This window comes from Phyllostomus hastatus, unplaced genomic scaffold (genome assembly GCF_019186645.2).
Source record: "Phyllostomus hastatus isolate PE091 unplaced genomic scaffold, TTU_PhHast_1.1 phas_scaffold_385, whole genome shotgun sequence".
Lineage (NCBI taxonomy): Eukaryota > Metazoa > Chordata > Mammalia > Chiroptera > Phyllostomidae > Phyllostomus > Phyllostomus hastatus.
In genome coordinates this window covers 444,888-471,961 of record NW_025334026.1, presented here as the reverse complement: position 1 = coordinate 471,961, position 27,074 = coordinate 444,888, and the positions used below count along the sequence as shown (strand labels likewise).

At 46.7% G+C, this 27,074-nt stretch overlaps 1 protein-coding gene across 10 annotated transcripts in view; it reads right to left on the bottom strand.

The window, feature by feature from the left end:
- The window catches only part of CLEC16A (C-type lectin domain containing 16A), a 220,453-nt gene that overhangs the window by 39,195 nt on the left and 154,184 nt on the right, over positions 1–27,074 (bottom strand). For 8 of the 10 annotated variants that reach the window (XM_045819437.1, XM_045819441.1, XM_045819432.1 and 5 more), the window contains 3 exons: positions 16,293–16,444; positions 13,859–14,063; positions 11,960–12,127 (listed from right to left, as the gene is read on the bottom strand). In XM_045819437.1, coding sequence (XP_045675393.1) covers positions 11,960–12,127; positions 13,859–14,063; positions 16,293–16,444 — 525 coding nt within the window. Of the gene's footprint in view, positions 1–10,798; positions 11,607–11,959; positions 12,128–13,858; positions 14,064–16,292; positions 16,445–27,074 lie in introns of those variants that run through there. The other 2 variants (XM_045819442.1, XM_045819436.1) reach the window with 2 other exon arrangements.

Sequence of the window (27,074 nt, the reverse complement as noted above, 5' to 3'; positions counted from 1 at the left end):
AAATCTTTTTGATCACTGTAGCTCCTGAAGGCCTCCTAGATGGAATAAGATCCATAAGGAATGAGAATTTTGCTGGGTCAGAGGTTGTGAATCATCAAATTGCCCTTGTTAGCTACATTCACAGATAACATTCATTGGGAAACTAAGGTTCTTTGATATTGTGTCTTGAACTAGCCTTGTGGTGTCCCATTTCCTCTAACCACATACTTCACTAGTCACCAAATCCCATTAGTTCCACAGCCTAGATATTTCTGGACTCACTTCCTGGTTTTCCCTGAGGTATAGTACTTACCTCAGGGAAATCCTTGTACAAGGGTGCATGGAGGCTCCAATTAATTGTTAAGGACAAAAATATTGTCACAACCTACACATCCATCAATGGGGGATTGGCTAAATAAACAGTGATTTGCCTATGTGATGGATTGCCCTGCAGCAGTCAAAAAATGAATGAAGGTGCTCTTACAGACTTACAAAAAAATCTAAGACATATTTTTGAGTGAAAATAGCATTCATTTAGGTTAAAAAAAGGCAATGTAATATTATAGTACAAGTAAAGTATGTAAATACCCAGAAAAAGGTATACAAGGACATTCATCAAGCTGAGGAAGAGGGTATATCTGTGCAGAGACTTTTTCTCATTCATAACATGGGCATAGCACCACCTAAGGCACAGGTGGTGAGCGCCGAGGGAAGGGTTGACTGTGCCTTGAGTCTTTCTGCCCACCCCCTTGCCTCCTGCCCTTCCTGACTCCTGTCAATCAAAACCCAAGTGCTCTGACTCATCACCCCTCTGCCTTAGAACCTTCAATGACATTTTGTTGCTTCCAGGGTAAAATTCTAACCTTTCAACAGGTTGGAAGCCCTTTGCCATCTGACCCCACGTAGCTTTCCAGCTTGTCACTTCCCTAACCATGGCCATGCCACCAAATGTCACCCACTCCCTCATGCCTTTTTGCACATGCTGTCTTCACCACACCTGCCTCTTTGCTCTACATGACCTGTTTATACGCTCACCTCCCCGGTCTGGTCCTATCTGTATGCTTGGCACAGCATGTATTTGATTCACAAGAGACCCCAGCAAATACCTGCTAAATGCACTCTCCCTTTCCTGACTATAGTCAGTGTATTTGTCATGTACCTACTCTGGAATTCTTGTAGTTGCCATTATCATTTTTAATCCTCACCTGAGGGTAGTTTTTATTAATGAGTTTGGAGACAGAGGAAGGGGAAGAGAGGGATGGGGTGGGGAGGGAGGGAGGGAGGGGGGAGAGAGAGAGAAAGAAAGAGAGAGAGAAAACATTGATGTGAGAAACATTGATCAGTTTGCCTCCCATATGTGCCCCAATTAGGGATTGAACCCACAACCTTTAGGTGTACACGATGATGCTCCAACCAACTGAGCCAGCCTTCAGGGCCCTTCAGTTGCTTTTAAAAATGCCAGTTCTTCCTTTACCTTGCCTTTTTCTTCTCTTCCTGGTGGTCCCCTACCCTGGGCCCTAGAAGCTGCCATACTTTGAAGAGGCCATCTAAGCCTAAAGAAAAGGGACATGTGGAGGACTCAATGGCTCACGTCTCTGTGTGAACGTTCAGCACTATCATCGTGTTCCCTTCTTTCTACTTCAGTTCTTCTTGCTCTTAGTGGGTCCTCACGGATTTGCAACTCTTCTAGTCATCTGTACACTGAGCAATGCCACCTACTTGTGTCACCTTTTCCTGGATCCCAGGATAGGCACTATGACTGGATTTTAGTAAGTGATAGAGTCATTCTCAAATCTTGTTCTGGGGGAACCCTGGGGTTCCTTGAGCTAGTCAGAGATATTTTAAGGCAAAATTAAATCAAGGTGGTCTTTTTCTAATTCAGAGATAAAATTAATGTCTAGAGTTTTCTGTTTTTGGGTTTTACCCCACAAATGAGTCATTAATCCTTGGCATTTGTTAACACTTATCTGCTAATGAGAACTTGCAGTTGATAAAATAAATGACTCAGCAACAACAACAAAATGGAAAAAGGCTCAGAAAGTTTCTTCAAATAATTTCATGGACTTTTCCTTTAGCTGTAGAAACTTTCATCCACAGAACACAGGACTGTTCTCTGCTGGTTTCCGAGTTCCTGTTTTGCACATGAAATGGAATACGGCAATCATTTGTGGTGTTCTGTCACGGAATGATCTTCAGGACTGGAGGAGACATCATGGCTCATGAAGTGGGAAGTAGAATGCATGGCGTGGTGCAAATGCCAGGCTGGCCACCTGTGAGCTGTGTGGCACCAGGCCAGGTGCTCCCCCTCTGGGAGCTCAGGTTTCTTGGTCTGCAAACTGGGGAATGGCACCGGCCTCTTGGGGCTATTATAAGTTGCAGTGGGAAGTGCCCAGATCAGGCAGATGTGGAGAAAATGATGGCAGTCCATGTCTTGAGTGAGCAGGTGTCTGCTGGGCTGGGCTGGGCTGCAGACAACAGATCTCTGTTCTTTTTTGGCCCCAGCCCTGCCCCTAGGAGCTGTGGAACCTCAGGCAAACCAGAGTCAGAATCCTCATGGCCCTTCTGCAGGAGGCTAATTCTGCCCAGGTGTTTTATCAACACCCAAAGAAGGCTCTTCTGAAATGAGCAAATCTGTACAACTTCAGGGTCTCTCTGTTATTTATACTAGGTGGGACTACTGGATTATTAACTTTGGTTGTGCAAATTTATTTAATGTATAGTCAGGGAACCTATAATTTGGGATCCCTGGATCAGCCCTAATGACAACAAAAAATACTGGGTGCTGCCCACCTTTATTGCCTGCTACACACGTGTGAGGAACCCTTCTGGGCACCTAAGTGAATTTATTTGCTGTATGCTCATGACAACCTACTGAGGTGGGTGACATCTTCATCCCTGCATAAAAAAATTGTGGTGAAATACACCTAGGATTTACCACATTAACTATGTTTTACTACAGTTCAGTAGTGTTAAGTGCACTGACATTGTTATGTTATTTTTTATATGGGTAAACAGGCCCAGAGGGGTAAACTAACTGGCCCAAGGCCATGTAACAAGTATTAGGTGGAGCCAGGCCTTGAACAGGACTGTGTGCTCCAGGGTTGTGCTAAGCCATCTCCTTTTGCTGACTCTCTCTCACCTGGGCAAACACTCTGCTGCTGAGAAAAGAACCCCCCAAGGGATGAACAGAAAGAACAACGATAAAGAACACTGGGGTTTACTTTATGGATACCTTAGGGTATGAGATTTAGTGCTTTTCTATCTTTTCCAATTGTTCTGCCATAAATGTGCTTGAACGGTTCTAAGAAGTTCAGAGATGAGAACTGATGGAAGCAGCCTTCTCCGAGACAGGGACAGCCGTGCTTACTTGCTCTGGCAAGTGCCTGCCCTTATGGTGCTGCGGTGAGGCTGCCCTGCAGGGACCCACCTGAGCCTACAGAACATTCCAAGGTGTATCCAAGGTCCAATGGCAGAGTGAAGCTAGGGTTTTGGTCTCTTCCCACAGCCTTCTGCACAGCTCTCCATGCTCCTCTCTGTGAGGGACCCAGGGAGTGTTCCCTGCTCTCTGACGCACTGGAAGGTACACAGTCACTTCAGCAGTCTGGGGTGGATAATGATCCTGGGAAGTGAGGCAACACTGAATTCTTCGGAACTCTCTCCCCCCTGCCTCCACCCCTCAGGAAAAGCTGTCTGGAGCTTGATGGCTGGCTCAGCCTGCTGTGTGCTGTATTTTACAAGGCGATGGCTCCTCAGACATAAGTGTTAGAGCCTCTATTGGGAAAGTGGCTTTGGGGGCCCCGACTCAGGAACGAGGCTCCTTCCCAGGCAGTGTGCTCAAAGTCCTCAGGCTCTCTCTTCGATTCTTAGCTAGGAGTTCAGAGAAGAGGTCTGGCAAGCAGGGACCCATTGATTCAGCTCAGGGCTGAGTTTTGAGTGAAATTTGGTCTCCGCAACCCCCACCCAACCACTTGAAGGCTGATCTCTTACAGACAATTGCTAGAAAGCTTTGAAAGGAGCTTAAATACCACTTTTTTTGCTCAGGAAGGATATTGAAGTCTCGTTCCTGCTTTTTGTTCATGATTGGCCAGGAACATGAGGAGTGACCTTTGCATGACCATGACGTCCAACCTGGTTTGGAAGTGGTGGGTGTGGGAAAAAACTGTCTTTAGGTATCACTGCTTTGTAGGTCTGTCCATGATTCACTGGACATAGGCTTGGCAATGTGTGAGTGTGGCATACAGAGGATGGGAAAGGGGAGTGCTTTGTGTATGTCCAGGCTACCCTAAGTGTCCGCTCTCTAAAAAGGGCCTGTCCTGTCAACCTCGGACACGCAGAGGCAAGTGGCTGAACCATTGTGTGAAGCTGCTCAGCCATGACCAGTGTCAATCTTGGAGCAAATGGGATTTAGAGGCAGAAAGTGGAGGCACGGATCTCAGCTGGCCTCGTGTGAGCTCTCTGGCCTTGATCTGAGCCTCAGACTCTTATCAGCAACTGATACCAGCTTCCAGAGCTGTTCAGAGAATAGAATGAATACATACAAAGCACCTGGCACAGCTAATTATTCCGGTCAAACTACGCCCCGCACTTCCAGAAAGAGATGACTTTTCTGTCTGACACATGTCAGGTTGGAGCCGACAATGTGGTTTTGCCTGATACCAGTGAGGCCTTAGGTAGTGAGAACTCACTTCAGATGTGTCACAAGTTAGTCAGGAATTGAAGGGCATGGTGGTAGGGGCTCAGGGTCTGACCAGGCAGACCTGAGTTTAAAGCATTGCTCAGAAGAAAGATTTTACTATTTTCCTTTTTTGCATGTAAAGAAGGACCAGGAATCAGATACTCCACTCCCCAGCTCAATATATTTCACTTAAAAAAAAGTCCTCAAGTTTTTGTAACTGACCCCACAGTGGCTGGAGTCTCTGACCAGGGAGCATAGGGGTAGGAGGGGTTTAACAGGGAGCAGGTAGACTGGGGGAAGGTGACAGGTGGGCTCTCCTTCCTGTATGACTAAAGAAATCGTGTTTTTTGACTTGGGGAGCTGGAAGGAGATAATTGACTCCAATTTTATAATTGGAAACAAGAAAAAGAATAGGACTAAAAAATTAGTTTCTGGGAAACACGGCCAAGAGATGACATTAACACCTAGTGTGTTATCCCAAGGGGTGAAGTCAGAACCGAGGTCTATGAATTAAACATTGATTCCCCCACCCCATCTTTTTTTAGATGTCAGTCCGAGGCTTTGTGGTCAGCTCAGCTGGCTCCAGGCACACTATAATCTTTTGCATTTTTCTTCAGTTACTCAGCTGTCAAAAGCTGGCTCTGGAACTGCGCTGTCTTTCCACAGAACTATTAAGTGTTCTGGGTCAGTGACTGATAGGGCGGGTTTGCTTACCTTTGAGAAAGATAACACCTGTGGAAAGCACAGCTTTCCTCTTGTGCTCAAGGATTTAAATGTTTGCCCAGAGGCAGATGGCGCCATGAACTCAGTTGGACAAGAAGCTGGGACAAGAAGTGAGTAAAGCAGATCTTGGCCCCGATGGGATAAAGTCCTACTCTGCAGCTGGCACCCTGAACCACCACCGACTGGTGCAGGTGCCAGACCCAGGAGTAAGCAAGACAGTACCACCCCTGCTGCAGGGGTTTACAATCTGGGACACTGAACAAGTCATCCAGCCCCGCCTCCATCTCCCAATCCTTGTTTCCACCTGCCATGGATAGTCATTCAGCACTGCTCTCTCACTGTTAGCAGTCAAGGGCAGGAGGACCAGGGCCCCCAGTGCCTTCCATGCTGGTGCAGGGCAATGAGACAGAGAGAAAGACAAACAGGGTAACTTCACTCATGGTAAGGGCTCTGAAGACCATGGGAAAACAGGTCCTCAAAAAGTTACATTACCATTTGACCCTGCAATTCTACTCCTAGGTAGACACCCCAAAGAACTGAAAACAGGTACTCAAAAATTTGTATACACACACTCATAGTAGCACTATTCACATTTGTCAAAATGTAGAATCAACCCAATGGCCATCAATGGGTAGAAGAATGGATGAACTAAATGTGGCACATCCATACCATGCAATATTATTCAGCCATGAAAAGGGATGAAGCTCTGATTCCTGCTACAATTTGGATAAACCTTGAAATCATGGTGCTATGTGGAAGAAGCCAGACACGAAAGGCCACATGTTGTATGACCTACATGAAATATCCAGAATAGATAAATCCACAGGGACAAAAGGAAGATTAGTGGTTGACAGAGGGAAGGGGAAAGAGGGAATGGGGAGTGACTGTTTAATGGGTATGGGGTTTTATCAGGGGGTGATGAAAATGTTTTGGAACTAGCAGAAGGGATGGTGCACAAGATTGTGAACTTACTAAATGGCACTTAATTGTATACTCTCAAACAGTTTTAGGTTATGTGAATCTCATGCCAATTAAAAAAATAAACCAGCTGCTGTACAGACAGGGACTTGGGGAGTGGGCAGGGCCCTCAGGGAGGCCCCCAAAGGTATATCTGAGCAGAGCCCTGAATGCTGAGAAGGAACCAGCTCAGAGGGGTCCAGCCAGAGGGAAGCATGAGGACAGAGGTCCTAAATGGGATGAGTTTGCTCTTATGAGGCGCAGATACAAAGCTGGTGCAGCTGAGATGCTGGCTTGTATTATGCAAAGAGAGCCCAGGAGGGAGAAGAGAGAGGAGCGAATAGTGGGTAGGGGGCAGGGCAGCACAGCACAGGTCAGTGGGCCACAGAGTGGGGCTGGGGACAGGTGGTGGAGGATTTTAAGCACTGTCACTGGAGCTGAAAGGTTGGTGATAAACAAGCTCGGGGGGAGGTTCACTTCTTTGGTCATATCATTAAGCCCCTATCAGTGATGGTAAGTGGGGTCAACCTGCCTGGCTGTCCCACTCAAACCCTGTGATGTCCTCTGGGCTGTAGAGCCCTTCTGTTTAGATAAGAACTAGGAAGAGCCTGGGAAGGACCCGAACAAGAGAGGCTGTGGTGTTCTGCCCAGGGAGAACACCTGGGAGCAGCCCTTGGCCAGAAGGAGCCCAGGAGTGGGAGTTGAGGAGGCTGCTCTGGGAGGCCAGAGACTGGTCCTGTGACCAGAGTAGCTTCTGAGGAGCTGCTTCTGCTCTGGGGTCTGCGGGTCCACTCAGTGTTCATGGAGCGATGGCCCTGGTGGGCTCGTTTGGAAATCGACCCAGCCCCCTCCCCCACAGGCAGTTTCTGGCAATCAGCTGTCACCGTGGGTCAGTGGGGACAGATCCTTGAGGGCTCTACCTGTGGAGAACTGTGCCCAGAGCCAGAGTCTAGAGCCAGTCCTGCCTGCCCACCCCAACACGCGGTCACCACTGGCCCCGCCTCCTAGGCCAGGCACACACACAAGCCTCTGCTCTCTTGGAGCCCGACGTTCTGTGAGGGCAAGGGCCATCGACATAAAACTGGCCAATAAACAGAGTTTGTGATTTCTTCCCAAGCCAAATGGAAGAAGAAAAATATACCAAAGTGGCTAGTTGTCTATTAGCACTGATTTATGTTCTACTTTAATATCTCTTCCAAGGAAATGAAAGGTATATTTTCATCAAATATAATCACTTATAGCTTCAAAAGGGGAGAGAAACTGCTCTATGGCAATTACTTGGGCCCGCAGATAGAACTGGAAGCTGTGTCATGACAGCGATAGCTCCTCCAGCAGGCACCCTGAGGTGGGTGGTCAGCGTGAGGACCCCACTCTGCCTGGGGGCCTGCGAAAGTGCAGCCTGTGCCAAGGGACACAGCAATACCACTGGGCTCACAGGCCTGGATGGCAGCTGTGAGGCCACAGCATCAGAGGCCAAACAAGGGCTGCCCCCAGCCCACTCTTTGGCTTTTGAAAAGCTCTAAGAAATGTGAGGCCAGAGAAATTCAGTAAATGTGCAACTGACCCAAATATACCATCCAGCGCATCTGCCCTCCTGGGACGCACATCTTGCTCACTTTGGTGATAGAAATTAAGCATAAGAATGATGCTTATTATCTGAGGTCTGGGTTCCCTCATGTTCCCGTGTCAAAGTGCCACAGACTAAACCATCCAACATCTAGGGACTCAGGAAATTTCCTCTTCTTTCTGGTGTTCACTCAAAGAGAAGGTACCAGGTGGGAACTGCTCCAAGACTGTGCTCATTCTTCATTCAACAACTAGTAAATGAAGGCACAGCACCAGGTGCCAACACACAGTGGGAGCAGGATAGACCAGGTTGCCATGGAAGTGACATTCTCCATGGTGGAGAAAGAGCATGGTCAGGTGCACAGATATGTTGGCCAGGTAAGAGACCACGGGTGACAGAGAAAATAAGCCAGGTTAATGTGATGGAGGGGAGGGGGTAACCTTTTGGGGGTAGGTGATCAGAAAAGACCTCTTTGAGGAAACTGAGACCTGAGTACTAAATAGGAGGCAAGTCTGGAAAACAACATCTGATGCAAAGGTCCTGAGGCAGGAGAGGGGTGTAAGAACCATGCTTACAGCAGTGGTTCTCAAAGAATGGCCTGGGGAACTCTGGGGGTCTCCCGGAGTCAGAGCTACTTTCATAAAAATAACAAGACTGCCCTGGCTGGTGTGACTCAGTGGACTGAGCACCGGCCTGCAAATCAAAGGGTCACCAGTTTGATTCCCAGTCAGGGCACATGCCTGGGTTTCAGGCCAGGTCCCCAGTAGTGGGTGTGTGAGAGACAACCACACACTGATGTTTCTGTCCCTCTCTTTCTCCCTCCCTTCCCCTCTCTAAAAAATAAATAAAATCTTAAAAAAAATAACAAGACAGCATTTTTCTTTTATTTTCATTCTCCCAGGAGTATACAGAAGAGTTTTCCAGAGGTCACATAATGTATGCTATCACAATAGATAGGAAGCAGAAGCAGACACAAGAATTCAGCTGTCTTCTATTAAGCCAGATATTAAAGACATTTGCAAAAATATAAAACATTAATTAATTTTTTTGTTTTGAAAAAGGTTGCTGCTCATAAAAACATGTTATGTTTACATGTGATGGGTTTATTTTTTAAAAATAAATAAGTAAATACTTAAAGCATTTCTCAGTTTTAATTTCCAATCCTGCAATGTCAATAAATATAATCCATATAAACCAAAGTTCTTTGGGTCCCTCAATACTTTTTAAAAGAGTATAAGCGGGTGTTGAGGCCAAAATGTTGGCAAGTGCTGAGCAGCAGTCAGGGCCGGTACGCCCATGCGGTTGGGGAGCTGTGTCTGAGGGCCAATCTCGTAGATCACACAGAATCAGTGAAAGAACTGGACTGTGTTCTAAGAGCAACTGGAAGCTATTGGAGGGTTGCAGGCAGGGGTGTGGTGTGATCTGATTTCTTTTCTAGAAAGATCCCACCAGTTGAGTGGGAGTGAGGGGATGAGACTAACAGCCAGACAACATTGAGGATGTTGTTGCCACGATCTAGGGAGAGACACTGGGGCCAGGAAGGGGAGAAAAAGTGTAATATATTCTATAAGCAGAGTAGGCCAGTGAGTGTGGGAGAGGGAAGAGCAGAATTTGGATGATTCTGAGATGATTGGGTGGCTGTGGGGCTGACTACTGAGGTAGCAGATGCTGAGGCCAGTGGGGGCCAGGGAGAGCTCCCTTCCCTCTCTCTGAATGATACTGACTCTCAATGGTTTCAGCTTGCTCTTTAGGTCACATCTCCAGCCCAGACCAAGGCAGGAGGCATGCAAGGCCTCTCTAGCCAAGGGCCCAGAACAGTCGACCTGGGAAGCACATCTGTGAGAATGTCTCCATCCCACCCCACACCTGAGTGGCACTTCCAGGGGACAGACACAGCCGAAGGGTGTATGGCTGCCTTCAAGCAACCACCTTGGACTGTCCTAGTTCCAACTGGGCAACCTCACACACCCTGACCCTGGGACCAGCAACAGGACACTGGGCATCCTAGCCGGGCCAGCCCCCACGTCAAGCATGCCACTGTAGACATGGCCACACCCCAGCACTGGATGACTGCAAAGCAACCCTGCAGCCTAGGCTGGGCTGCAGAAGCAAGCAGTAAGTCACTGTAAAGCCTACTGCAAACAGGGAGATGCTTATGCAAATACTGAAGAATGTGACATTTGGCTCTATTTATTTACACTTGCCTTGTTTCAAAAAGGATGGAGTGGAAATAAGGCTTGAGCTTTTCTCCTTAACCCATTAGATTCCCAGCTGAAAGAAGCCCCAATGACCCTAAAGAAATTATTTCTACACTAATATTACATGTCAATTATATATCAATAAAAATCACAAAGTGGTGCTTATAAATTTAAAATAAAATTACAACTGTGCATAAAAAAAGAGGAAGGATGGAAGGAAAGAAGGAAGGAAAGGTGATTTTTTTACCAGGCGGATGCGTATTTAGTTAACCTAGACTCATGGTCATCATTTATATTAACTTAGTGACTGTCTCTACAGAACACGAAACGGACCGGAGAATGTTCACATCGCACATTTCATAGGTGAAAGCAGGCAGTGCTACAATCAGTCTCGTAGCCTCAGACTGGTTTTAAGAATGAGTCCAGTCCCTGGCTTGGGTGGAAGCTTGAACTGGTGTACTTTTCCACAGTGCATGGTGGGATTGCACATATCAAGATAAACCTCCCACCCTTTGAGGGCACATTCACTGCTGGGAATTTACCCCCCAGACATGCGAGATTTGCGCAGATCCCTCAAGGATGTGCACAGTGACGCTGGAAGAGCTAAACACTGGAAATGGCCCAAACGGCCATCAATGCCAAATGTTATAAAAGATTTATTGGGTCCCTCCATATCATAGAATACCAACAGTTAATGAGCATGGAGTCAATTTATATGTGCTAACATGTAACACCGCCCTATCAAGTAAAAATGGACGAGTGCAGAATCATGTATGTTGATAGGCCACAGTGTAAAAACAGATAAGCAAAGATATGCATGTGACATATAAAGAAACATTTCTGAAAGGATATGCAAGAAATAGTTAAAAGTGGTTACTTTAGGGCCAGTTAGATTTATTTTTCATTTTATCATATCCTGTTTGGATTTTCAAATACCACAAGCTTATAGTATATATATTTCTAAAATGAATTAAGCAAATCAAAGAATGAAAACGGAATAAATCAATGGGTGGGGGAGGGGAACTAAGGCCTTGATTTTGGACAGGTTCTTACGGCTTCATTTTGTTCTTAAATCTCTAACTGCTTCTGAAAACATTTTGCAACATTTACAACTGCAGTTCAAAACCCTAACTGTGAGGAAATTAAGTTGTGGGGGGTGCAAGGGCCTGCTTCAGAAGTTCTGCAATGAAGAGCAAGGCTCTTTCGAGGGCTGGGGGTGCATATGGATTTACTTAAATCAGAAGTGTCAGCACAGGAAGGGGAGAGCCTGTCCTTCTGGAGCAGTTCTTTCTGCTCTCATTGAGTCGACCTTGAACTTTCTATTCATGTTTCCTCATTGGGAGAGGGGAGGAGGGGGTTACAGATGAGCTTTGTTGAAAGGGGTTAGAGAGGCTCCCAGATAGGAGACACTGGCAGCCGCTCCGTGGGCAGTGGGCCCTTCTTCTGAAGTCTCAGTTCTTTAGGGGGTTACGGCAGGAACCACGCACGCTATCTCTTTCTAGTCATCCTACACGAAAAAGGAAATTACTCTTCCACAACCTCATTACTAATCATCTAAGTGTTTCCAAGAAATTTCCAAGAAACTTTTTTCTTAATTCTGAGAAGTCCTTCCACAATCCCAAGAAATCTCTGGAAAACCAAAGTCAGGCAGAAGAACACTGAAGAGAAAGCCAAGATTTCTGTCTGTGGCTTGTGTTTAATTTTGTGCTACACTTTGATAAATTCTAAGAAATTTATCTGGTGCTTCCAAATGGCTAGGTTTCTGAGAAGGGAAAAGAAGTTTACACAGGCTCCACAGAGGGGAAGCCCTGGGCCCCCCAGCGAGGGGACAGGTGGTGGCACAGGGCGGGGCCGGCTCACCTGGCACCTTGTCCACGGACGCAAACACAGAGCGCTGCACTGTGGGGTCGCTGCTGCCTCGGCGGCACTGGTCGTAGAATCGGAAAGGCAGGTGCTGGGAGGAAGTGGAGGAGCCGAGTCCAAATCCAAGGACTTCAGTGGTTGGCTGGATCGGAAGGTCTAGGAGGGCTGTGTTCAAACAAACCTGTGGTCATGCTCAGTGCCTGGGACAAAAATGTAGGCCCTGAGACTTTGGGCAGGGTGGTTTTCACTGGAGTGGCTGTGGCCCTGCCAGGCAGATCCCTCGGGTGAGGCCTAAGCAGGCAACTGGCAGCCTGAGGCTGGGGAAACCAGAGCGATACTACTGGTCCTGCCTGAGTCTCAACACACAGCTGGTGCCTGGAGAAGGGTCAGAAAGGGATGCAGGGCCAGGTTTCACCTAGGCTTCCTGGTTTCCGCACACACAAGGCCAAGGTGTAGCCTGAGGTCCAGTTCCAGACTCCAGGGGTCTGAAATGGGGTCAATTCTGCCCTGAAAGTTCACATACATGTGTTCATGGGGGAAAGCATGCAAAAGAGAAGATATACCCATGTGTATGTGTGTATTTATGAGTGTGTGTTTATCTGTCATGGTTGCTCTCTCCCTTCCATAAACAAATCTCATGATATAGCAATTTCGAGGGGCCTTAAAAAAATCAATAGAAGAAAATACCCAAGGCGTCAGTTCTCACAGTCACTTAATGGCATAATTCTCAATTTTCAAGTGAAATATTTAGCCTTCATGCCAGCTGTGAGAAATTGCTTTACATAAAAAAAAAACCCTCTGAAAATAAATTTTAAAAGAAAGGGCTGAATGATTTACGTCACTTTGCACATTACAAAATGCTTCTGTAATGATTTTGTAGGCCAAGTTCCGGCTAAGTGAGAACGACGACGAGCACTACATGGAATGCAGGCCTGCACACATCGACGGGGCATATGCAGGGAGTAACAGAGTCCACAACATCCAGAAACCCTGCCCTCTAGGTCTTTATTTTTAAGTAGAGAAAGCTCTTCTCCCCCTCCCCCCCTCAGTGGGCTGGAAAGCCCCCAGAGACCATACCAGAATGCACATTAGCACTGGAACTGAAAGGCACTGGTGTCTTGAGAAAGACTATAATTTTAGTACTTGACAAGATGCCATTTCCCCAGGAAAAATGCTGTGCTTCCGTCCTGATGAATGGAATGCTCTTATCTCAGTGCCTTTACTTCTAAGAAAGCTGGGGCCTTCCAGACACTGGGCAGCATAAGGCATCCTCCCAAATTCTCCAGAATCCCTATGAAATGGGAAATGACTTCTGATTTCAGGGCTGGGTCCTGGCCCCTCAGCAAGCAGGGTGGCCTCTCATAAGAGCTGGGAAGGAATGGGCTTTACAGCACGAAGTTCTGCATTTGGGTTCTTCCAACTGGCTGCCTGTGTGATGCTGGGCAAGTCACCAAACTTCGGTTTATTCTTCTAAAAAATGGGCAGAACAGGCCCCACTCATCTCAAGGGTTACTTTAAGAATCAAAGGTGGTAGAGGAATGTCAAAGCATTTTATAAACATTGAAGCCGGAGAACAGCCACGTGCAGGAGAGAGAACGGCTGTCCACACTGATGCCTGCCCGTGCGCAGTCTCTTCCCTTCCCTGGCTGGGGGAGCTCACCTTCTCTTCCGTGCAACCCTAGAAACTCTCTGCAAATCAAGTACTTAGGAAGTGGGAAATTCTGTGCAGATTCTCCATTCTCTCACCAAAACACAATTAATTCCTGAACTGTATGTGTCCTCCTTGAGAGCAGTTAGGGTGGTTCTCAAGGTCAACGTGACCACCACACTGACAGCCCTGTGGCTGCTTCTGTCCCCAAGGGCTCAGAGGACACTACACTGGGACCAAACACTCACCAGCTATCCTCTGCATCTTCATGCGTCTTGCCTGAATGCGGCCCTTGGCCAGGCGCTGCTTGGCGATGATGCAGCGGATATGGTCTGAGAAGACGAAGGTGGCCTGAAGGATGGGGAAAGGCTTGGAGTGGGGGCTGGATGCAGGCTTGTGGATGGTGATATTCAGGGCACGGCTGTCATCCTCCACGCCAGTCACCTGCATGTCCTGCAAGGGAGAAGATGAAAGAAATGGTTCATTAGGTTCAGGAGGATGACTGCTCAGAAGCTGTGGGATCCATGTCTCATCTACAAGAGACCCCCATCCCCACCCAATTTTGACTTTGCTTTTGCTCTGAAGGAGACTATCAGCTTCCCAAGCCTAAGACAGTCAAGGATGGACACAACCCAGACCAGACTTAGCAGGAGCAGACAGCACGGGAGGCACTGAGCACTCCAAAGGAGTGATGCTGGTTGTGGTAGAGGCATCGTCCACAAGAGGACTTGAGTGAGCCAGCAAACAAAGGGGTACACCAGCCTTTTCAAGGGGCCATGGGAAACCCACCAGTCCAGCTCCAAAATTCTTCCTTCTGAGAAGCCAGTGGCAACCAAAATTTCTATGCCGTCTGGCATGAGCTTATACTGACCCATCTACAAACCAATTTCTTCCTTGTTTCTCTGAAGGAGGGGGCATCATTAGCACCCATTTATATGTCTCTGAAAATTTCCTAGTTATTAAAGGAAAAAGCTAACTCTGAAAAAGAGAAGAGAGGTTCACTTAGTAGGCATTTGAAGAAAACTACATTTGAAAACCAGAGAAGGAACTCACATATAGCAAGTATAATACGGATAAATCCAATCTAAAATATCAAAATGGATTTCATGTACAGAATTTGCTTTCCACAAAGGTTAGAGGTGATTTAAGATAAAAGCCTGAGACAGGAGATAGACGTGAATGTCAGACACGAATAGGAGGCAGGAAAAATGTTGAAAAAGGCTCATTGAGGTGGCTGCTGTCCACAGGCATTCAGTCCGGCCCAAGCTCTTTGGAACAGCACCCGCACGGCGATGCTGCGTGGGGACCAGGTGAGAAACTACACATTTAAAATGAGGACAATGGCTTAGAGGAAAGGCCTGACCAATAGTGGCTATTGGAAGACAACCAAAAGAAAAAGGTTTATGTGGCTTTCATTGTCTGGTAAAGGACACATATTAATCCTTCGAGGGAGAAAAACACTTTCCTAACACTAAATTCTACAGGAAATTGATCATAAGCCTAGATAAATAAGAAGCACTAAGTCACCTAATGGACAACCACTTCTATGGAAGTCCTTTTATAAATAAAAGATTCTTCATATAGTTATTTCTCACATCACCCTTGGTAAAAGATGTTTCTTAAATGGAAAGATCTTGAAAAAGAGGAGATTGGGGAAAAGGTTGCCACAGCACCTTCAAACACGTGGGTGGTTCTCTTGGAGAGTGGCATGCTGCCAGCAGGCCACGTTGTGGAGAGGCGGATGTGGGTCCGCCTGAGCAAGCCCTGCCAACAACCAGGCCTGCCCAGCGGGGAGAAGACTGCCTCAGAGCAGGGCAAGCCTCAGGCCCGTGAGAGTTTACTGGACATTCATGGACTGGAGGCTGACGGAGGTGTGAGCTAGAAAGCTGTTTTCAGCTCTTCTGGTGTGCTTCATTCAATCAAGCAACTGGCATTAGTCACCTACCATACAGACAAACACTGAGAAAATCCAAGCCTCAACTTGGCTTTTGGCAATTTTGAGCCCAGCTCTGCTGGAGAGGGGGTGAGGACAAAGGAACTGTTACACACTGCCAGCAGCAACAATCATGTTAGACGGGAATCTGGCGGTGTCTGTGAGCACTGAAAACAGGCATACCCCAACTTCCTGGCACCTGCCCAAGTGCATGAGGACGTAAGGACAATTTGGTCGACAGCAGCACTGTTTGTAAAGGCAAAAAGCTAGAAGCAACCACAGGGTACTGGCGTACCCTTCCCTGGTATAGTCAGGCAGCAATAAACAACAACAACAAAAACAACAAAAACCAGCAAGTCCACATATACTAATGTAGTTAGCTCTCTAAGATATATGTTGAGTGAAAAAAGCAAGGTTTAGATTACATCCAATGTGACACTATAAAAAATACACACACCCTCTCTCATGTATATGTACACAATTTTAAAAAACAGGGAGGTAGTTATATTTATGTATGTATTTGGCAGAGAGCAGATCTGGAAGGAGTATTGATAATGGGAGAAGTGGAGTGTAAGAACTGTATTTGGGTCAAAGACAACTTGACCTGTACCTGTAAGCTAGTTTAATTTTTTTCAATAATAATCTGTCTGTGTGGTCTTAGTGTCATTAGAAATTAACTGTAAAGATGATACTCATGTGTGTCTGTACAGTCGATGGAGAACAGCCTCTGGAGTTCTTGGCCATCATACCTGCAGAAGGCCTGCAAACTTGACCACTCCCCAGCCAAGCCTGGACACGTCGGGTTCCACCAAACTCATCTGGTAAATATCGACAGCCAAGAATCGCTGGACCATGCCGCCATCCTTGGTGACCACTGTGCATGCGATCAGGTCGCTGTTGTCTGGAAGGAAGGAGACAGCAGCATGAGGCACAGTCTGGCTTCACCAGCCTGCTGGAGACACACATGCCTGAACCCGAGTCCCTCCTCTGAGTCACACTGGGCAACTGTATTTACCTCTCTGGGCTTCAGATTTCTCATTTGAAAAAAGGGAATGATGCCTATCCCTCTCAAAGTTCTATCTGTGAGGCCTGACATAAAGTACATAAAGCATTAGCTCAATGTTTACTGCACATTAGGTGTTTAAACTGTAGTTAAAAAGCAAACAAATTGAGAATCTCAGTAACATTTCAATGCTTCCTTGCAGACTGCTGGAAGTTTACACTGTGATGGTGTTTGCCTAAATTAAGTGAAGATGACAAAGGAAGAGTCCTCTGCTAGGTTACAGAGCCACCAAGCCCTCAAGTTGGTGTTGGGCAACGTACAGCTGAGCTCTGCACTAGATGGTGTGTGATCCTGGGCAAGGGACTTGCCCCTCTGGGCCACGATTTTCCATCTGTAAGTGGGAAAAATGTCCTCTTTTGCAGATGTTTGGTGCAGTAAATGAGGACAGATAAGAAATTTAGCATGGGGTCCCCAGCGTATGCTGGATCCCTTCTCTTACTTGAAAGTTATCTCCCGTGTCTAATTCAGTGCCTATTCTGATGACAATGGAACAGCCAGGATCATTAAATCCTACGGCCTGCTTTGGGTTACCTCCAATGGAATCCTCTGCTACATGTCATAAAAGAAATAGCCAAACCAGGAAACAACCTAAATGCCCCCAAATAAGGGAACATTTTGAGTATGATTTTTCCCCATCACATGGAAAATTATATACCCATTTAAAACTTATGTTTAACCAAACTGTGAACAGTGGTTACCTATGGGGAGGGAAGTGAGAACAGGGGGTAGGAGTGTGTGTGGTTGGAGAGAGAACTTTAATTTTTGCTCTATATACAATGGTTTTGCTTGAAATTATCTTAAAATGAGAATGTATTCAAGATATACACTTGTAATACATATTAAAAACCCAAGTTAAAAATCCTATTTACCAATAATTGTAGTGACATTGAAAAAGACATTAAAATTTTAAATGAAAAAGAGAATGAAAGCATTCTTACTATAATTTTGGTGTGTTAAAAGATATCCCTACAAAGAAATACAAGTACAGAGAGATATATTGAAACTTAAAAGAAGTCTCTGATTATAAGAATGGTAGGTGTTTTTGTTTTTTCCCACAAACCATTTGCAGGTATAATTTTATATCATAAAATCCACCCATTTTTTAAAAAATCCTCATCCAAGGATATGTTTATTGGTTTGGGGGTGGGGAAGGGAGGGAGGGCGAGGGGGAGAGAGAGAGAGATCGGCGTGAGAGAGAACATCAATGGTCGCTTCTTGTAGCGCCCAGACTGGGGATCCAACCTGCAACCTTTGGGATGACAAAAGGTGGACACTGTCATATGGGATGACACTCCAACCGACTGAACCACTCAGCCAGGCTAAAATCCACCCATTTTAAGTGGAATTTTAGTAATTTACAGTTGTGCATAATCACATCCCAGTTGTAGAAGATTTCGCTCACCCTGATAAGTTCTATTGTGGCGCTGTAACCTAATATTCAGCTTAAACTTACCGGTGGTGGGGTAGTGGAGGAAGCACAGGTGTATACATCCTGACCCCACACACGTGTGCTAACAAACCGGGGCTCAGGTACTCGCCAAGGTTTTTCCTCCCCATTTTTACTTTTCATTCAGTTCTAAGGAATGATAGATAAATCTCTCCTCTCTTTCTCAGGCACCCCCTCCCCATGCACACTTCAGTATAACCCTCTGAGAGCATAATCTATCTAGGATTCTGTCTTCCTGGCGATGAATGCCTTCCAATCCACCTTCTTGGCTTTTCCAGACCTGTGTTTCTGTCTATGCTTCACAGTGAATGAACCATCTAGGACAGCCAGCCAGATGCCCCGTGGGAAACACCAGTGCCAGACAAGCTTAACTGTCTGGACTGCACTTTCTTACCATCTAGGGCAAGAATCTCCCTCACTTCCCCAATAGTCCAGCCAAGTACTAAAAGGTTTCTAAAAATTATTTTATCCAGAATTTCTAGTTCCATACTGGAAGACATCTAGATAGTCTTCTATATTATCAGAAGTGTAAGTCATCATTTTCATTCTTATCAACATTTTCTTTGTGGTAGGTACAGCTTATTTTCTTTACTCAATACTTAAGACATTGTTCCTCAATGGGAATCTTTCATTTTTTAAAAATAGAAAACAAAACTAAATGAATATAGGGTGCTTTTCCTTTCCTTTTTCCTTTTTCTCTCTTCCCCTCCCCCTCCAAACAGTGTGACTCTGCCCTCTTTCTTTCTACACTCACAAAGGGGTGTGCCCTGGGAAAGCAGGCACAGACACAGGCGTGCTGTCATGCTGTCGGTGGGTGTGTCGATGACAGTGGGGTTTCTCAGCAGGCAACCCCCTCATAAAGCCCAGCAGCCTCAGGGGCTTCAGGGGAAAAAAGACCTACCACCTCTGCCGCAAAGAAAAAAAAAGGAAGAACTAAACCCCAAAGCGGAACAACTTTCGGCAATGCAATTGAGACATCAAAGCCCTGTGAGAGATTTCATGAGAAAACTAAAAGCATCTGTCACCATGAGAGGACAGCTCTGAGAGGGAGGGAGCCTGCCTTTTCAGAACTGCGGGGCAGTTAGGAGAAACACAGGGACTTCCAAGGACAAAAGAGAAGGGCAGCCGTCCTTCAGAAAGATCAAGAGGATGCTGGTTGTGGGACTCATTTGTGGGCCTCTTGAGTGTCATTTTAGGGAAATCCTTGACCACTTTGGCCCATGGCTGCTCTGTCCTGGGGACAGGGGCTGTCGGATAACCTTTGAATGGCCATGATGTCTTGGGTGAAGGAGGACACAGGACAGAGAGCTGCTGAATGGAACCCAATTCTACCCACAGTCTGTCCTTCCCCTGCCACCTTCATGCAGGCACCTGTGAATGCCGCTCTGAGCCGGGGGGCCATGCCGGCGGCTGAGGTACCGGGGCAGGGTGGTGGGGATGTGGGCACCTGGGAGGACTTGGAGGCAGGCGACTATGTCAGGGTACGTCAGGGTACGTGATGGCCTCGTGAGCCTCCCTGTCTGCCTCTCAGGAGTGGCCTGTAGCCAGGGAGGATGGTGTAGGTGACAGGTCATCCACACATTGGCACAGCCCAAATCTCACTGCCTATCTAAACCTCCCAGGTCCTTCTCTCATCAACCTCACTTCGAAAGTGATGAGGCTCAGGACTCTATTTTTTTTAAAAATTACAGAAAATTGTCAGAAGACAACATAGGAGGAGACCATCAATATGACCTCAGGGGAAGGAAAGGATTTCTTTAAAAAGAAATAAGAATCAGTATATACAAATGAATAAATATAAGATTGATAAACTAACTCCATTATTTTTTTAGAATTTTATTTATTTATTTTTAGAGAGAGGGGATGGGAGGGAGAAAGGGAGAGAAACATCGATGTGATAGAGAAACATCGATTAGTTGCCTCTTGCATGCCCCCAACCAGGGAGCTGGCCTGCAACCCAGGCTTGCGTCCTGACTGGGAATCAAACCAGTGACCTTTTGGTTTGTAGGACAGAGCTCAATTCAGCAGCCAGGGTTCCATTAAAATTTAACTCATGTATAACAAGTGACTTTATAATTTTGTGTATAATAAACAGACTAGGGGAAATATTTGCAAAGTATCTCTAAGAGGCAAAAGATGAATAAAGCAGGTAATGTGAAGGGCTCCCACAGGTCATTCACAGACAAGAGAATGGGGACAACCACTAAACACACACGAAGGTGCTCTCCCTCAGAGAAATCAGGAAACAGATTCAAACAAGATACCATCTGCCATCCATCAGACTGGCAAAAACAAAGGTGTCTGATGACATCAGGTATTGGTGAGGACAAAGAAAAACTGACATTCTCAAGTGCTGCTAGTAGGAGAACCAATTAACATAGCCAAATTAGCTATGAAGGGCAAATTAGCATTATTTATTAAAACTGAAAGTTTCACAACATATGACCCTGCAATTGCTAAGTTCCCAAGAGAAACACACTTGTGGGCCAAAAGACACGAACGAGAATGTTGATGGCAGAATTTGGGCCTGTAATGCCCAGTAACAGGAAAGCAGGAAAACAAATGTGTACATTCATTCAGTGCAAAGCCGTATGGCATGGAATGAGTTAGATCTCTAGCTATTTCAAGAACATACTGTTGAGTGGAAAAAGCAATTTGCAGCATGACACATGCAATATAGCACAATTCGTGTAAAATCAACCACACAAAATGAAACTGTATATTTTATATAGGTTCAAAGTATGTGGATGTGAAAGAAAAATTTAAGAAAATGTCTGGCAGGCACCTCAGCTGGTGTGGCTCAGTGGATTAAGTGCCAGCCTGCGAAGCAAGGGGTTGCTGGTTCAGTTCCCAGTCAGGGCACATGCCTGGGGTGCAGGCCAGGTCCCCAGTGGGGGACACATGAGAGGCAACCACACATTGATGTTCCTCTCCCTCCCTTTTTCCCTCCCTTCCCCTGTAAAAACAAATAAATAGAATCTTTAAAAAAAAAAAAGTCTGGCAGGTGCACAGTGAAACCTGTTGCGGTGGGGGAGGTGGGATTCAGGGTGCAGGGTCAAGATCATTTTGGTTATTATGCAATGTTCTGATTTTTTAAAGGGAAAAGAGGCATATTAATTGTGTATTTAAGATCAAATAAAGAGAATAGTGACCTCTTTCCATACTCAGACACAAAGGGCTTCAGGTCCTCCTGGGGCCCGGCCTGGGAGAAAGCAGCAGCAGGTCACACTGTCTGCCACCTGGCTCTGCCTGATTCCCAAGGTGGTGACGATCATCTTGAAAGGGCAATGGCAAGCAGAGGGCTCTCCCACAGCACCTCTTGGTACACAGGTGTGCACATTTTCAATCTAGCCAGTTGTGAGCTGAAGAACTGTGGCACCGGGTTCAACAAACACGTAGGTGTCAGGTGCAGGACTAGGGAACCACACCTCACAGAACGAGGCCTGGCACTGCCGCAAGGCACTCGGCGGCTGGCAGTGGTGCTGGGAGCAGAGACCCAGAACAGCGCGTAGACCAAGTTTCCATCTGGGCACCCTCCAGGCAGAGCAGGTGAGATGACAGGCATCTCCACTGCACCCCAGGACCACAAAGGTGCAGCAATGCCTCCCAGCGGACGCTTGGTCCAGGGAGAGGTGACGTGTCCCTCCCACTCCCAGGCACTTTGTTTCATTTATTTAAAAGGGGATATTTGACATTTTATTTTATTTGAAAATGTTAAACTTATCAATCTCCTTGAATAGATAACATATTCATATGTTCCCCATTAAAAAGCTATAATTTTTTTTACAGTGGATACTAAGTGTCCCTGTGCTTCCCAGAGGCAACCACTGTACAGATTTGTTTTCCATCCTTCAAGTGTTTCAGAGTGCGTGTGTAGCTCCATTCTCTCCACCTTGTCTTTCACAAATGCTGGAACGTCACACCCTCTGCAATGTACTTTTGCCACTTCACCAGGAGTCTTGGTGACCCATCAGCTCAGAGACCCTCCTCACTCTTTGTCAGAGCCACACAGTTTCCCACTACAGGGACAGGTGATTTAACAGCTCCCCAGCTGTCCAGACATTCTTATTCATCTATGCATGTGAGAGTAATATAGCAGCACAGAATTTGTGCTTAATTTTTCTCTTGAAAGTGCTCACAAAGTTTTACTAAAATAAATTTCAAAAGAAAGCTTCATATCATTGACATGAACAGAAAACAGGAAGTCCTTGTAATAAGGTGACCATGAAAATAGAATTAGAAGACAATTTGATTAACTTAACAGCCTAAAGATTGCTCTTTGGATAAAAAGGGAGACCCAAGAGTTAGTAAAGTTCTAAGCCAAACTAGTGCCAACCTGAGACTTTCTCCTTGATGTAATAAAAAGGACCAGAGGGACACTGAAATGGGTTTTCTTATGGGCTACACTTTGCAAAGATAGCCCCAGCAACATCTCCCACCCTATAAACTCTTCTTACAGTGTGACTCTGACCGTCTTTCTATTGGGTGGTGGGGTCTATGTCTTTTCACCTTGAATGTAAGTGGGACTCTATGAGTGCCTAGAGCAACAGAGTACAGTGTGAGTGATCCCACGTGATTTCTGAGGCAAGCTCAAGCAGCTGTGGAGCACCCCAAGAAAAGCCAAAGCCCCAGGCCAACAGCCAGACCCAACTTGCCAGCCCCCCACTGACTGGCCCTCTAGTCCCCAGCTGAACCACTCCAGCAGGTGTTGTGTGGAGCAGAGCGAGAGGAGCTAGTCCCACTGAGCCCTGGGCAGATTATAGGCCTGTGAGCAAAATGAAATGACTGCGGTTGTTTTAAGTCACTAAATTTTAAGATGGTTTGTTACCCAGAAATAAAGAATTTCAACAGTGATTTACTGTAATTTAGTGCTGTATCCACCAGTCACACCTAAAATTCTAAAATTCTTTCAGCACCACCAAGGGGCTACACACCAGACTGTGGAAGAGGGGCCTGAACAAACAGCTAAGGGCTGGCGATTTCGGATGTGCAAAAGGTCTTACAGTGTTTAGTAGAATGAAGAAAAAGGAGTATAGCCATTTTCCAACAAAAGTTTAAGATGCTGGGAAAGAGGAGGAGAAGAGGAAAAAGCAAGGTAAAGAGACACTTTACTTTGAAGTCCAGAATCAGAGCAACCTGGCCTGGTAAGAGTATCTTGGGCTTTGGAGCCATGGAGACCTGGGTTCAAATCCCAGCTGTGCCATTACTCACTGTATGGCCCTAAACAAGCCGCCTCCCTCCCTGAACCTCAGGCTCCTCACACGTAACACTAAAACCTAGCCCTTGCTGAAACCTAACCTTTGCGGACTGTCCAGGGAATTTGAGAGGGGCCGGAGACTATGCCCAGTGGCGTGCCTGATGGGCACGATCAATACAGGTTGTGTGGTCTTTGTCAGCACTGGTTACTGCTTAGAAGTGCCCTGACTTTTCAGAGCCATGACTCTCTCGTCAGACCCTTCTGCTTGAGATGAAGTCATGCTTTCTGAATGCAGGCTGGAGACTAAGCAAGGCTCTAGAGCGGGAGAGAATGAATCATGGTTTTTGGTTGTTCCTCAGAACTCCTGCAGGGTCATGGGCAGTGAGTTATACAGACCCATCCCCTCCCAACCCCTCATCTGTGGTTGCCCCACCCACACAGTCACTCTCCCCCATACACACTCATCTTAGCTCCTACTGCGCCCCAATGCCAGCCAGTCTCCAATTATCCCACTCACCCCCTCCTTCCTGGCTGAGGCCTGCTCCCTATCTAGATACAAGTCCCAAGAAGACATTACCCTGACCTGTCTCATTCACTGCTGTACCCCTGGGACGGGGCCTGGGAAGTGGAAGGGGCAGAAGTATTTGCCCCTGGAGGGAGGAATGCTCATGTCTTCTGGTCTTCCCATTTTGAGGCACAGGACTTCTCTCGACCACTGTCCTTTCAGCCCCTGGGCTGCAGCCTTCCTCCATAGCTCCCTCTGACAGTGTAGCTCATTACTGGGCAATAACTGGGGCTGACTGACTTTTGCTATATTTAAATGATTCCTTCATAATAAAATATGGGTGCCAATACCATAATTTAATTCTTGGCATTGGTGACTCCACACACATTTAGAATGAAGTCTTTATCATTACAGTGAGGTTTCAAACCCAGCAGAGTTCCGGTGCTTTGAAATCCAATACCATGGGCTTTAGGGCCAACTGCTGGAATACTACCACAGGTGGAGTTCAGATTAGCAACTCTGTAAACACGACCTCTCAACCTTGTCTTTCAGGTATGTGTTGTTAATCAGAGGTCAGGCAAGCTCACCCTGGGTGGGATTCCAAGATACCAGGCTCACAGGGAGACTTTACAGCTGATAGGAGACCAGGATTTCCTTTGTAAGCAGAAGGCACACAGCTCCTTTTGCAAGGAACAAGTGGTCCCCACCTCTCCTTGCATCCAAGAGCAGGCTGGGTTTGTGCTCCCTGATCTGCAGGTGTGCCAGGTATCAGCGAGAAAGAGATGGCAGTGGCGGCAGTGGCGTATGGGCCTTCACAGGGTGAGCTAAGACAATGGGATCACTGACTTTCCTGTGGGGACCCTGAGCCATTTGGGCCTTCGGTTCTCTGAAGCCACTTACTGAAAGACTGAGGGCTGAGGGTTGTGACTGCTGCTGACACCAAGACCACCCTTTATGAAATGCTGCTGTGTGCCTTGTGCTTAGCTCCCACTGGACATGTTCTGGGATCCTAGGAGGTGGATTCACTGATTCCGGAGGACACATGCTGAGGGACGTTAAGTAACTTCCCCAAGGATATAACTGGTAAGCGGTGAGGTCTGAAGCCAGAGCGAACGTGTGACTGTCACACCATCCTGAGCTGTAACCTGGGTTCTAGTCTTTTGGATGGAACCAGAGAGAGGACTGGGTCTTGTTTGCCTCAGAGATGGGGACACCCTCAATGTTGCGGTTGGCTGGTTCTGACAGGGGGGCAGTCACATGACCCAAGCTCTCAACAGGCAGGCCCCAGGGGTTTTGATCCCAGGTGGCTGACGGTGTGAAGCCACCCTGAGTGCTCCTGGGCTGCCCTTTGCTAGGTTCCTACTTCACCAGGCACCTGGTGGCCTCTTCCAGCAGCACAGAGGGGCGGAGCCCCTGCCCTCACAGAGCTTCCAGACCAGTGTACAGACAGTGGCCCTCTAGAGCTGTCCAACACTGGGAATTAGCTATGGGAGACAGAGAAGGTACTCTGTGGCACAAAATAAAGCCTTGACAGTGGCTCCAGGGAAAACCAGTCTGGCATGGTTCCCTGATGACAGAATACAGCTGAGGGGAGAGGCCTTAACTGACCAGTAATGCATGGCTGGGAAGTGACCGATGAATCATCAGGCACTCGTTGGCTCTTGGTGGGGGTGGGGAGGGGGGCTGGCAGGGGAGTGGCAGGCACATCAGTACAAGGCAGTCAATCAGAAGCCCAGTGGGAAAGTGCAATCCATCTCCCAAATGTCACCACTCTATCAATATCCACTACAAGAATGAAAATGATTGCCGTTCTGGGGCGTAAGAAAGTTACTCGCCTACGTTTCCTTGGGAGCTACCCTGAGTGCTTTGAGAAGGAAGCCTTGTGCTGATTCAAGTGTAACCCAGCAGAGCTGGGGCAACAGGGAACTGGGTAAATTCTACCAACCCAGCACGGGACAATGGCCTTGTATGAGTGACACCCAGACCTTCTCGAGCCTGACCAATGCTAGGGAGCAACTCCACACATGATCCATCACATTCTGAAGTCAAAACAAGGAGGAGATCCAGTCACTCCCATTCAGGGTGTGAACCAGCACACTCAATTAGGTTGGCTGCTTCTGACTGTCAAATCAATCCTTTGAAGAAAATTAAGTAAGCATTTCTCCATCAACGCAGCAACAGCTTATGGGTTATTTGCTGCAAGTAGCAATCAATTACTTTGTCTTCTTTGCAGCTCCCTAAAGCCCTCTTTCCCAGCATAGCACCAGGGCAGGTATCAAGTGCAATATTTCCTGGATGGAGTTTTGTCACATTTCTACTGCCAGGCATAGAGTCTGGTTCCTCCGAGAATAAAGAGAAAAAGTGTACCTGTGTTGTTCCTAGGATCTGTAAGGGGAGTAGCAAGTGGGGACACAGATATTAGGATACGGGCTGAAAGCCAGTCACTCAGGGAAACTGTGACCTAGTGCTCAGTTCCAAGATTTCAAACAAGAACACCAGGGCTTACCCAACAGCTGCCACACTGGGGACCTGGCCCTCGGCTTCCTCTTCTCCCACCTCTACCTAGAGCTCTGAGAGTTCTGTGCTCTCCTGATGCATTCCAACTCCACTGCCCAACCTGTGGCCACAGCTCTAAATGCAGGGGAGCCATGCAGGGAACAATCGCCAGCCAGGCCTGAGTGGTGGCTGCCTGGAGTTGAGTTGTAGCTCTGCCATTCTAGTTGTGTTGACCTTGGGCATGTTGGTGACTTTGCTTTGGTTGACTCATCTGTCAGCTAGGGTAATAAAACAACAAATGACATTATGGCTCTATTTCATGATACGCATGCTGATGTATTTAGGATTAAGGGTACTGGTGTCTGCAATTTACTGTGCAATGCATGAAAAAGACAGAGAAAAAAAGAATAGGTAAGTTGATGGCTGAATAGAGTAGACATTTGAGAGAACCAGTAACATGTTAGTGGTGGAAAATAGAGAGTAGGTAGAAGAGTGTTCACTGTACAATTCCTTCAGCTTGGTTGTATGCTTGAAATTTTTCAAAATAAAATGTTGGGGGGAAAACTGACCTCCTAAGATTTGTGTAAAAGTCACACAAGTACACAGCAGTGTGCATGACAGAGGGACTGGACAATCAATGTGACTGATTATTACTAATACTCTGACCTTTATATCACATTTTTGGGTGATTACTACAGGATCTCCTTGCTATGAAAATCCATGTGGTTTCTGAGTTTGAAAAGCAGGCATTCTAACAGTTTGGACATGAGGGAGCACCTGTAAGTGCTCTTTCTAGTATCTTTTAACCTGGCAGCATCTTGAT